Source organism: Dipodomys spectabilis, unplaced genomic scaffold, assembly GCF_019054845.1.
Source record: "Dipodomys spectabilis isolate Male_0828 unplaced genomic scaffold, ASM1905484v1 ptg000178l, whole genome shotgun sequence".
Taxonomy (NCBI): domain Eukaryota; kingdom Metazoa; phylum Chordata; class Mammalia; order Rodentia; family Heteromyidae; genus Dipodomys; species Dipodomys spectabilis.
The window spans coordinates 2,513,292-2,525,751 of record NW_024870855.1 but is presented as its reverse complement, the minus strand read 5'-3'; the positions used below and the strand labels follow the sequence as shown (position 1 = coordinate 2,525,751).

Below are 12,460 nucleotides of genomic sequence, written 5' to 3'. Positions count from 1 at the left end.
CCTATCTGACCACAGTGGAATCAAGCTAGCTCTCAATAACAAAGCATACCGCAGAAATTTCTCTAATACATGGAAATTGAACAGCACACTCCTTAACAAGGCCTGGGTAACAGAAGAGATCAGAGAAGAAATAAAGCATTTCCTAGAACTCAATGAAAATGAAAACACCTCACAAAGAAACTTGTGGGACACAGCAAAAGCAGTCCTGAGGGGCAAATTTATTGCCCTCAGTGCCCACATCAAGAGAATGGAGACAGACCAAGTAAATAATCTCATGTTGCAACTAAAACAGCTAGAAAAACAAGAAAAAATGGGACCTAAAGCTACTAGACGAAGCCAGATAACCAAATTGAGAGCAGAGATTAACCAATTAGAAAATCAGAAAACCATAACCAAAATAAACCAAACAAAAAGCTGGTTCTTTGAAAAAATAAACAAAATTGATGGCCCGTTGGCAAGATTAATTAAAAAAAGAAGAGAGGAAACCCATATTAATAGGATTAGGGATGCCACGGGAAACATCACAACACGTACCCAAGATATCCAAACAATTCTAACAGACTACTTTCAAAAGCTATACTCTCTAAAGGAAGAAAATCTGGCGGAAATGGATGCATTTTTAGAGAAATACAAGTTACCCAAACTGAGCAAAGAAGAAGTTAACCAATTAAATAAGCCAATATCCTATAATGAGATACAGGAAGCTATCAAAAGTCTTCCAACAAAAAAAAGCCCAGGACCAGATGGATTCACAGCAGAATTCTATAAGACCTTTAAAGAAGAACTAATACCCATACTCCTCAAGCTCTTCAGAGAAACAGAGAAGGAGGGAGCTATCCCAAACTCATTCTACGAAGCCAATATCACACTCATCCCCAAACCAGGCAAAGACCCAACCAAAAAGGAGAATTACAGGCCAATCTCCTTGATGAACACAGATGCAAAGATCCTTAACAAGATTCTAGCTAACAGAATCCAGAAACACATAAAAAAAATAATACACTATGATCAGGTAGGCTTCATCCCAGAGACACAGGGATGGTTTAACATACGTAAGTCAATAAATGTAATCCAGCATATCAACAGAGCCAAGGTCAAGAATCACATGATTATCGCCACAGATGCAGAAAAGGCCTTTGATAAAATTCAACATTCATTCATGCTAAAAGCTCTGGAGAAAATAGGAATAGAAGGAACATTTCTAAAAACAATAAAAGCCATTTATGACAGACCAATAGCCAATATTATACTTAATGGGGAAAAGCTACAACCAATCCTCCTAAAAACAGGAACAAGGCAAGGATGTCCACTGTCTCCACTCCTCTTCAACATAGTCCTAGAACCCTTAGCCAGGGCAATAAGGCAAGAAAAAGACATTAAAGGGATCCGCATAGGGAAAGAAGAAGTGAAACTATCCCTTTTTGCAGACGACATGATACTATACCTCCACGATCCCAAAAACTCCATCCCCAAACTTTTAGAAATCATAAGTCACTTCGGCAAAATAGCAGGATACAAAATAAACCCACAAAAATCAGTTGCCTTCCTATACACTGATAACGCACAGGAAGAGAGGGAAATAAAGGGAGCAACCCCATTCACAATAACCTCCCAAAAAATAAAATATTTAGGAATTAACCTAACCAAAGATGTAAAAGAACTATTTAATGAGAACTATAAAAAGTTAAAGAAAGAAATTGCAGAAGACACTAGGAAATGGAAAGACCTCCCATGCTCCTGGATAGGCCGACTTAATATAGCAAAGATGGTGATACTTCCAAAATTAATATACAAATTCAATGCAATTCCTATTAAAATCCCAATGACGTACATCACTGAAATACAGAAAACAGTCCAAAAATTTATATGGAACAACAAAAGACCTAGAATAGCCAAAACAATTCTAGGGGATAAAGACAATATGGGAGGGCTATCCATGCCGAACTTCAAACTCTACTACAGAGCTATAATCACAAAGACAGCATGGTACTGGCACAAAAACAGACCCGAAGACCAATGGAACAGAATAGAAGATCCAGATATAAATCCACAGGCCTACAGCCAGCTGATATTCGACAAAGGAGCCAAAGACATACAATGGAAGAAACACAGCCTCTTCAACCGCTGGTGCTGGGAAAACTGGGCAGCCACATGCAGAAAACTAAAAGTGGACCCCAGCCTATCACCATGCACCAACATCAACTCAAAATGGATTAAAGACCTTAACATTAAACCTGAATCTCTGAAACTACTGCAGGACAGAGTAGGAGAGACACTTGAACTAATAGGCACAGGAAGGAACTTCCTGAACAGAGTCCCAGGGTCACAACAAGTTGGAGAGAGACTCGACAAATGGGACTACCTTAAAATAAAAAGCTTCTGCACAGCTAAATCTATCGCAACTAAGCTAGAAAGACAACCAACTAATTGGGAAAAAATATTTACCAGCAATATATCAGACAAGGGGTTAACATCCTGTATATACAGGGAACTCAAGAAACTAATCCCTCCCAAACCTAACAAACCAATTACTAAATGGGCAAGGGAACTAAAGAGGGACTTCTCAAATGAAGAAATAAAAATGGCAAAGAAACACATGAGGAAATGTTCATCATCCCTGGTGGTGAAGGAAATGCAAATAAAGACAACCCTGAGATACCACCTTACCCCAGTCAGAATGTCCCACATCCACAAATCAGCCAACGACAAATGCTGGAGGGGATGTGGAGAAAGAGGAACCCTATTACACTGCTGGTGGGAATGTACACTTATACAACCACTTTGGAAAGCAGTCTGGAGGGTCCTTAGAAAGCTAAAGATTGACCTCCCTTACGACCCAGTCATACCACTTCTAGGCATCTACCCTGAACAACAGGAACCAATATACAAAGACACGTGCACCTCCATGTTTATTGCAGCACTGTTCGCAATAGCTAGGATATGGAAACAACCTAGGTGCCCCACCACAGATGAATGGATCCAAAAATTGTGGTATCTATACACAATGGAATATTATGCAGCCATTAGAAATGACAAAATAATGGCATTTGCAGGGAAATGGATGGAGCTAGAAGGAATCATGTTGAGCGAGGTAAGCCAAGAACGAAGAGACAAACGGTACATGGTCTCCCTCATAAGTGGATGCTAAATCCAAAAGGTTAGTGATACGACAAAACTAACAGGACTTAAGAAACAAAGAACTCCCGCTCATCTGGTTGAACCACTACTAAATATCCTCATGCTGCTGATCACAAATATGGTATATAACATGTGAACACTGTTATATATTACAGACTGTGGTAGACAATTTGCTCCAGGGAAGTTAGAATGAACTTGTGACTTTGAAATTATGTAATCATTTAATCACAATCAAAAAAAAAAAAAAAAAAAAAAAAAAAAAGAACCTCGGGGAAGGGAGGGAGGGAGGGGATGGTAGGGGGAAAACAATGGAGGGGGTAACAATGTTCAAGAGGAAGTGTACTCATAACCTCACTCATGTAACTGTGACCCTCTGTATAGTAGCTTTACAATAAAAAAAAAAAAAAAAAAAAAAAAAAAAATTAATGGTCTTTGAGGACTAAGCTAAATTCCAAAACATACCAAAATTCTTTATTCTGTTCCTTCCCCCTACTTGAGAAAGAATCAAAGAATTTATAGTCCAAAGAACCCCAAAAGTTAGGTTTTTTTCTGTGTACCTTTAAGGGATTCTCCCTCCCCTCTATACACAAAGATACAAATGAACGGCTCAGTTCCCCCACCCATGACCCTAAGGGTCAGAAGATTTAGGACCAAGCAAGAGCACCTCTCATACATGAGCATGGTGATCTCCACCGCAAGCATCATCTTCAGCTGCCCCCTCTCGTTCTCTCGCTTTCCCATCTACTGTTCTCCTGAGCAGGCAGGACACCTCTGAAAAATGGGGACGACACCTCCCTGGCCTTGGTGAATGACTAGATGACAGAAGACCCTGGGGGCTTCCACCTCAGAGGCCATCACATCCGCCAGGCTCCCACCTTTGTGTGCTCTGAGATTTTAGGGAAGGGTTCTTAGGGCCAAACACTCGTTTCAGTCAATGGCTTACCCAAGTCTCCACCTCCTCCCTCCCCTACACCCTGCTTGGTGACATGGCAGGAGCCAGAGCCACAAAGCAGCCCTCCAAGACCCCCAGAGAGGAAGGAGAAGGCATCCTCTGCACAAACACTTCCCAACCCTGGACACAAAAACGGAAGCAACACAGCGCACCTGCCTGCGCTCGTCAGCAGCTTTCAGGAAGAGTGCGTTGATGACAGCGATGGTATAGGTTTGAATTTCCTGATCGGTTCTGCAAAATTAAAACGGCAAAAGAACTCAGATGAAGTGAGCCAGCCCAGAGGGAGGCCATAATAAACCTCATCATTACACAGAAACATGGCTCCTCCCACAGGGAGAAGAAAAGGGAGGATCCTCTGTAGACCTGTAGTGAGCACTGAGAGCAGACTTCCAGCACCCCTAAGCTGGAAACAACAGATGCACAACTGCTATGAGTGACCACTCAGTGCTGAGAGCAGTATATGTACAGGGGTGAAACTCCTCTGAACAATTAACCGACAGTTTAATATCAGGAATACAAGGAAGCTAAGTAGAGAGAGGAAGGGTAGGTAAATACAGTCACAATTTTCAATGTACACTTGTGAAGATGGACCCAGAAAACTTAAGGGGATGAGTGGGGCTGGGAGAGATGGAAGAGGTGACACAAACCAAGATGTTGCACACTCATAAATGGCCGGTTGAGGGCTGGGAAGGTGGTTCAGTGGTAGAGCACTTGCCTTGCATGGGAGAGGCCCTGGGTTCGATTCCTCAGCACCACATAAGCAAAAAGAAAAAAGCCGGAAGTGGCGCTGTGGCTGAAGTGGTAGAGAGCTAGCCTTGAGCTGAAGAGCTGAGGGACAGCGCCCAGGCCCAGAGTTCAGGCCCCACGACCAGACCCAAAAAAATAAAAATAAAAATAAAAAAAATTAATTGGCAGGTTGAAATGAAACTCCTTCAAATAACTACAATAAAAGATTCCTAGTGAAGAGTTACAGTGTGGCTCAGTGGTAGACTGTTTAGAAGCCTAAAGCCTTAGTTCAGTTCTATCAAAAGAGGGCGGGGGGGGGGGGGGGAAGACTGCTTGAAAATGTCTAGCATAAAATTTCTAATGAATTCTGAAGGTGTTCATGATATTACAGAAAACATTATACAGTTAGGTCACCCTCGGTTAAGAACTTAGGAGAACAAATTGCTTTATGCCTTAAAAAGAAAAACTCTACTGATAGCCACAAAGACAGGTTAAAAGCCGAAGGTTTTCCCAGGGCAAGGGGCCATGGACAGAGCAATGCCAAGGACAGACAAAGCAGTCCTCAAGGATAAGAAGCCACCTTGCCATGTCAGTGTAAGGGGAGAGAGAGGTGCATGACTCACCATAAACCAAGGCTGCCAGGTGTGGTGACATACTATAATCCTGGCTACTCAGGAGGTAGAGATCAAGAGGACCAAGGTTTGTGGCCAACACAGACAAAAAGTCATCAACTCCTACATCTTAACAAATAAGCTGGGCTTGGTGGTTCATACCTATAACCCCAGCTAGGCAAGAGGCCATAGGAAAGAAGATCACTGTCCAAGATCAGCCTGAGCAAAAATGCAAGACTTTATTGAAAACAAAAACAGATAAAGGAAAAATGGGCTGGGTATGGCTCAAGTGGTACAGTAAATACAACCGAAAAAAAAAAAAGGAAAGGGATATTTGTTTGTATATTTAGTAGAATAGTACAAAATAATTTGCAGGCATCTCTGTGGCTGTCTGTGGGAAGCCCCTCTCCAAAGAGAAGAGCTCCCTCCCCAGAGATAACAACCTCTCCCCAGGAGAGCAGCATGCTTACCCTTGAAGATGAGGAATGAGTTGGCCAATGGTGATCTCTTGTGCCACCTTCTGGTAGAGGTCATGGCTATTGAGCACCATGGACTCCAAAATGGCCAAGGACCACTGCAGGATTGAGATGTCCATGGCCGACTTGTTCACAAAACTTGCTATCTGAAAACCCAAGAAGTACATCATTGATGGCTCATAGAGTCAACAGGGAAAGGAGGAAAAAAATTAAGCACATCAGGAACTCAGCGAGGATATCTGATTCTAAGGATGGAGCATAATTCAAAGTAGCAAGAAATACACCCAGTCACCATTGAGATTGGTGACATCCTACCAAACACAAAGAAACCTCTCTTACAATCACTGATACCCGGACATTTCTTTACTGGGTATCTTCAAAGAATTATTCTGCCTGGTTTCCCCCAGACTATTGTGTTCTGAGTTTCAGCTTTCCAAAGCAGACAATTTTATCATGTACATTACACGGACTGGCCCATTTCTCTGAGGGGATAAATTCAGTGTAAAGCACAGCCATTCCTCTCCCCTCCCCAGGCTGCTCCTTCCTTCCTTCATTCATTCCATCCACAACTCGTTATGTTCTGATACACATACAAATCACACCCATCAATGCAATTCAAATGGCAAGTTTTCAGCAGCTGGCTATTCCAAATTATAAAGATGAGAAAGTAGAGGAGGGGGAGGAAGTGGAGGAAGAGGGGGAAGAGGAGGAGGAGGAGGAAGAGGAGGAGGAGGAGGAGGAAGAGGAGGAGGAGGAGGAGGAGAAAGAAAAGAGGGAAGAAAACCTCTCCTTCTAGGGTTAAAAAAATTATCATCTCCCCGACAGGTAGTAAAAAGAAAACTCTTTAAATTAGCAGTGCTAAAAAAATGTAATAGTTTCAAGTTCTCAAATGCATTCCCTAAGGGGAAATCAATCCTTGAATCCCTAACTACAACCAACCACAATATAATAGGAAAGGAAAATAAGAGAAGGGTTACAATAATGGAGCAAGGCAGCCCAGACACATGGTTACCATAAAGGTTTTATTTTAAACATCTCATTAAGATTTACTACAATCTGTTGACAACCCACACTAAAAAGGCCATTATTGTATCAACATGATGGCTTTCTTAAAAGCTAAAATAATGATTTTGTGACAAGTAACCACTCCCTGAGTCCCACTTAAACACAAATTTATCCCCTTCTGTGGTCGGGTCAGGCCCTCCCCTCAGACTCCCTCCTTCCCTAAAGGGGTGAAATGCCAGTGTACACACACCATTCTAGCTACCATCCCATGTCTGCAGTCCACACCCTCCATATGGGAGCCAGAATGGGGGAACAGATCCAAACAGGAGCCTACCTCAGATCTCCACACCCCACCTGCCTCACTTCATTTATACCTCAGTAGGTAAGAAAGAATGAGGTGAAGAAAAACAGGAGTGTGCCTGGTTTCATGTTCCAAAAGGCAATCATTTTACTATAGGAACTGCAGGAAAGGCATGAGGATGTTAACAATCCTTAAACCACTGCTTTGGCTCTTCTCCTGCGAATGTGTTTATTGTCCCAGGCAGGTGTCAGCTCTGCTCCTCACATCTGCTGCAATTTAACAAGCTCTCTACAGGGCCTACCAAGGGAAGCCTACTGACAAAAATCCAATGGCCATCATGCTCTGCCCTGGGTTTTAATGTAAATTACATCTTTTCTAAGAAGAGTGTAAATGCCTGAATCCGCCCCCCCCCCCGGCGCCTCCATTCATTTTCATTGTTCCAATGTAATTCTTTTTTTAAAAATAAATTTTTATGCCTCTACTGGAGCTTGAACTCAAGGTCTGGATGTTATCCTTCACTTTTTACTCAAGGCTGGTGCTCTATCATTTGAGGTACAGCTCCACTTCAGCTTTTTATTGGTTAATTGGAGAGAAGAGTCTCTTTCCTGACAGGACTGGCTTCTAACTGTGATCCTCAGATCTCAATCTCCTGAGTAGCTAACATTACAAGTGTGAGCCGCCAGGGCCCAACTTGTTCCAGTATAATTCCTGACTCTGGCATAAGGAAAGTGAAAAACCCACAAGAAAGTTCATTGATCGGAACTTCTTAACTTTCTCTCTACCAAGGGCTCTTCCTCATTGCTCGCTCCCTTCCTGCCTCTGTTTATAGAATCTGGATGTGACAAAAGTCCAGGGGTCTCACACGTGAGCACCTCTTGCTAATTTTATCAAGCCCCCACTACCAACTCCCAGCCCTCAGTGATAAGCATTCCTGGTTCCACACAGCAAGTCCTCCAGAGACACCAAGATGAGCAAGACCCACAGGTATTTCATTTAAAGCAGGGACAGATTAAAAAGCACTGACTATGAATTACTCGAAGTAAGCATTCTCAGTATCTAAATGGCTCCATTTGGTTATTCCAACAAGGCCAAAAATTAAATGGCATGAAAAAGTATCATTGTAGTCTTACTCTTCCCTTCCTAACTGCCACACTTTTTCAAGTATCCATACTCATTAAGTGCTTAATATCCTCAGTAACATGAGAATGCATTTGAGATATTTTTCTTTGGGGCACAAATTCAGTGGATGTAGTCGTTGGAATCTTTTCTGTAGAGTGATTGCTGGACACAAGCACCACCATGTTAAGAATAGCTGCTACCAACTCACAAGAAGCTATTTTAACTATGCCACTTCCCTTGTTTTCCTCACAACTTCTGGCTTCAGTCAGGAGTCCTGGTCTCAGTTGATGGCTCAGATAAACTTTTAACCCTTTGCAAACTAATCATTCATTCAAGATTGTGACACTAAGTTCTGACCAAATGAACAAGGATTGTCATACAGTAGAGATAAGACAGCTGCGCAGATATCCCGCCACTTGCTTACTTGGCATCCTGTCAGCATCATGACCTTCTGTGGAAGAAAAACCTCGCTGGAATTCCTTTTGAGCAGGTGTCCTGATTCCTGTGTGGTACTCTAATATCCTGAGATATTTCCAACGGTACATACACACAACATGGGCCCTCCAGTCCATTGCATCCTTGGGTTCCTAAAACACCATCTTTTCAGTTTCCTCTCTGCTCAACTGTTCACCTCACCAAAAGAGCTGTGTATGGTGATGTACCCATATGATCCCAGCTACAATGGCTGCATAGGTAGCAGGATCTCACCTTGTGAGCCAAGGTAAGCCCTGGGCAAAAATGGAAGACCTTAGCTGGTTGAGTAGCTAAGTGGTAGAGCGACCTGCCTGGAAAATAGGAGGTCCTGAGTTGAAACCCTAGCACTGCCAAGACCAAAGAAAGAACAAAAAAGTGCTAGGCCCTGTCTAAAACACAATGAACAGGGAAACGGGGACTGGGGACATGGTTCCAGTAGTAATGAGCCTGCCTAGCAAATGTGAGACTGAGTTCAAAACCAGTACCACCAACCACAAGCAAAACAAAGTAATCCCGAAATCAGAGAATTACTTAGGCCAGTTTTCAGAAGCTGAGGAAGTAGATCTCAAAATTCTCATACATTATCAAGGCAGAAGAGAACCATGGGGCTGCATGGTTGATTTTAAATCATCTGGCTGAGGTTCATAAATCTCTCCAAGTTTTAGAAGACAAAATACTGAAGCCCAATGGCTAAATGTTGTCTAGGCAGTGAAATCATCTGATCTTCCCAGCAAGCCAGAGCCTCCTCAAAACAAAGGCCTCAGGGGAATACGTTAGGAAACTTCCCTTCCAAGAGAAGGTACTAGGGCCATGCTTGGCTAGAGGAAAATCAACTCAGAACACAGGAAGTCTTCTTTCTTTTCTCTTCAGGCCTTCCTTCTTCTAAGTAGCCAAGTCATTAAAAAGCAACTCCATAGCAGGGTGCCAGTTGCTCACTCTTACAATCCTAACTATTCAGGAGGCTGAGATTTGAGGATCATAGTTTAGAGCTAGCCCTAGCAGGAAAGTCTGTGAGACTCTTATCTCTACTAAACTACCAGAGAAAGAAAAAGAAAAAGAAAAGAAGGAAGGAAGGAAGGAAGAAGAAGGAAGAAGGAAGGAAGGAAGGAAAAAGAAAGAAAGAAAGAAAGAAAGAAAGAAAGAATGAAAAGAAAGAAAGAAAGAAAGAGAAAGAAAGAAAGAAAGAAAGAAAGAAAAGAAAGAAAAAAGAAAGAAGGAAGGAAGGAGAGGAGGAAGGAAGGAAAGAAGGAAGGAGGGAGGGAGGACAGAAAGAGAGAGAAAGAAAGAAAGAAAGAAAGAAGAAAGGATTGAAGGAAGGAAGGAAGGAAGGAAGGAAGGAAGAAAGAAAGTAAATAGGGAGGGAAGGAGGGAGGGATGGAGGGAGGGAGGGAGGGAGGGAGGGAGGCAGGCAGGCAGGCAGGCAGGCAGGCAGGCTGGCTGGCTGGAAGTGGAGCTGTGGCTCAAGTGGTAGAATGCTAGCCTTGAGGGAAAAAACCTTAGGGACAGAGCCCAGGCTCTGAATTTAGGCCCCAGGACTAGCACAGAAAACAACAACAACAAAACAAAACAAAAAAAAGCTACAATATAGTAGCATCAAGGGCTTCCATGTTCCATGGCATTTAGGAAATAGTGTTAGTTCTTGCAGCTACAATTTGTAAACTCAAATCTAAATGCACACATAACAATGAGAACAGACATGGAGAGAGGGCTGGCAAGGAGAACAATATTTCTCCAAAGTACTCTGAACTTGGCATTGATCAGAAGCCAACTCAAGATCACAGAGAGAAGCACCTTTTGTCAGTGCTTTTCCTAATTATTTTTGTCAAGATAAAGCTCCATTTAAAACATAGAGGCCAGCACAAATCTGGGGCTGTCAGGATGCTGAATACGGTCCAGCTAATGAATAAAAAGTGAACCTTACCCAAAAACTGTAAGTACTTTTCTAGTGACTAATTTTCAAAGTCATATAAGAGACTTTTTTTGTAAGTGGCAAGGCAAAGGAAATGAGGAAACAGGAACAAGTTGCTTTTAAAAAAATATATCCAATTTTTAAATTTAGTTTGCTTCCTGAGAATTAAAGTGGGTTTCTGAAAATTTCACTTCAGTAAAGGCAAACCATTTTCATTAGAAAATGGAGCAGCTGCCATGCTCTCCCATCATTTGAAGAAACCCCAGCTCTCAAGTGAAGTTTTTGACTTGACACATTCCCATCTCTGCCCATTCTTCTACCTGATTCCTTGGGAAAGAAGAGCCAGTCAAAAACGCCCCTCAGTAGTTGAATGGATCAAGAAAATGTGGTATATATACACAATGGAATTCTATCCCTCCATCAGAAAGAATGACATCGCCCCATTGTTAGGGAAAGACTTGGAAAAAATTATATTAAGAAGTAAGCCAGCCCCAAAGAAACATAGGTCCCAAGGTTTCCCTTATTTGCAATAACTAGTATAGTCTGGGACAAGCAGAAAAGGTCAGAAAAGATGATGTTAAGCAAAATGAACCCAAAGATAGGGACACAAGTGGTTTTTTTTCTTCCTTGCTAGTGTTTCTAACGTATTTATAAGGTACCATATGATTTTTTTTTTGTTGCTTTGTATGTCCCACCCCCACGGTCTAACTTCTGTTTTCACTGTATTTGGTGTTGGTATAATTTGGGGAGGGAAGGAGAAAAAACAAATTGTTTAAATAGGGATACAGATTGACCCCTTGCAACAATGAGATGTACAAGACGCTATGTCGAAAAACAAACTACAATTACGCTGAGGAGGTGGGAGGGAAGGGATGGTAGGGGAAAAACAAAGGAGGAGGCAACAATGCTGGATAAGAAATGTACTCATTACCTTGCTCATGTAACTATAACCCCTTTGTACAGTATTTTCACAATAAAAAAAACTGTAAAAAGAAAAAGAAAAAGAAAACTTGCCCCTCTGGCACAGACATGAAGTGCCTTACATTCTTTCTGAAGTCAATGTATACTCAAGAAAAATGCTAATTGTTATCATTAGGAATAAGTTTATCTTAAATGAGGGGGGAAAAAAAGTGGTTAATACCTGAAATCTTTCTTACACCAAGACCATGAGTCAGCAGGAAGGACCCTACCTAAGACACCTGAACCAGACCCTCAGCCTCCTCAGTTCCTCATTAAGCCCATGAGTGCTGGACATCAGCTTCCTTTGCCTCTTTCCCTGTTGCTGAGCATGGGGTTGGGGATGGATAGTGAAGATGGCAGCTCGGCCAAGGTCTTGAGTTCTGAAGCCATGCGTAGCGCATCCGAAGACACTGTGTCCTTAGCAACAACACAGTTTCCCTTAACTCTGGGTTCTCATCCACACAACATTTTATGTTCTCTGCAGGGACAAAAGGTCACTTTCACCCAGAATGTTCAGAGCCCCACGTTTATAGGCCTAGTTAAAACACACCCATGCACACACTCACCCCTATCTTTTAACATAACCCAAGGAAACAATGATAAAATAATCCTCAAAGCAGAGAATGGTACCCGTGAAAGGGAGGGAGTGATGGGAGCCTAGGAAAGCAGTTTGCATTTACCTTCTTAATGAATGCCACCGAAAAACGTGTCCCAAGACACGATGCCATGATCCATGAGCTCTACAAAGGCCATCAACGTGAAGGACAGCATGTCCCCAAAGCTGTAAAA

General features: G+C 42.3%; 1 protein-coding gene across 1 annotated transcript in view; it reads right to left on the bottom strand.

The window, feature by feature from the left end:
• LOC122120802 (engulfment and cell motility protein 1-like) overlaps nt 1-12,460 on the bottom strand; it is a 124,011-nt gene that overhangs the window by 48,458 nt on the left and 63,093 nt on the right. Inside the window, 4 exon segments of the mRNA XM_042695027.1 lie at nt 4,243-4,321; nt 5,898-6,049; nt 12,352-12,375; nt 12,377-12,452. Of these exon segments, the coding sequence (XP_042550961.1) occupies nt 4,243-4,321; nt 5,898-6,049; nt 12,352-12,375; nt 12,377-12,452 (331 nt within the window).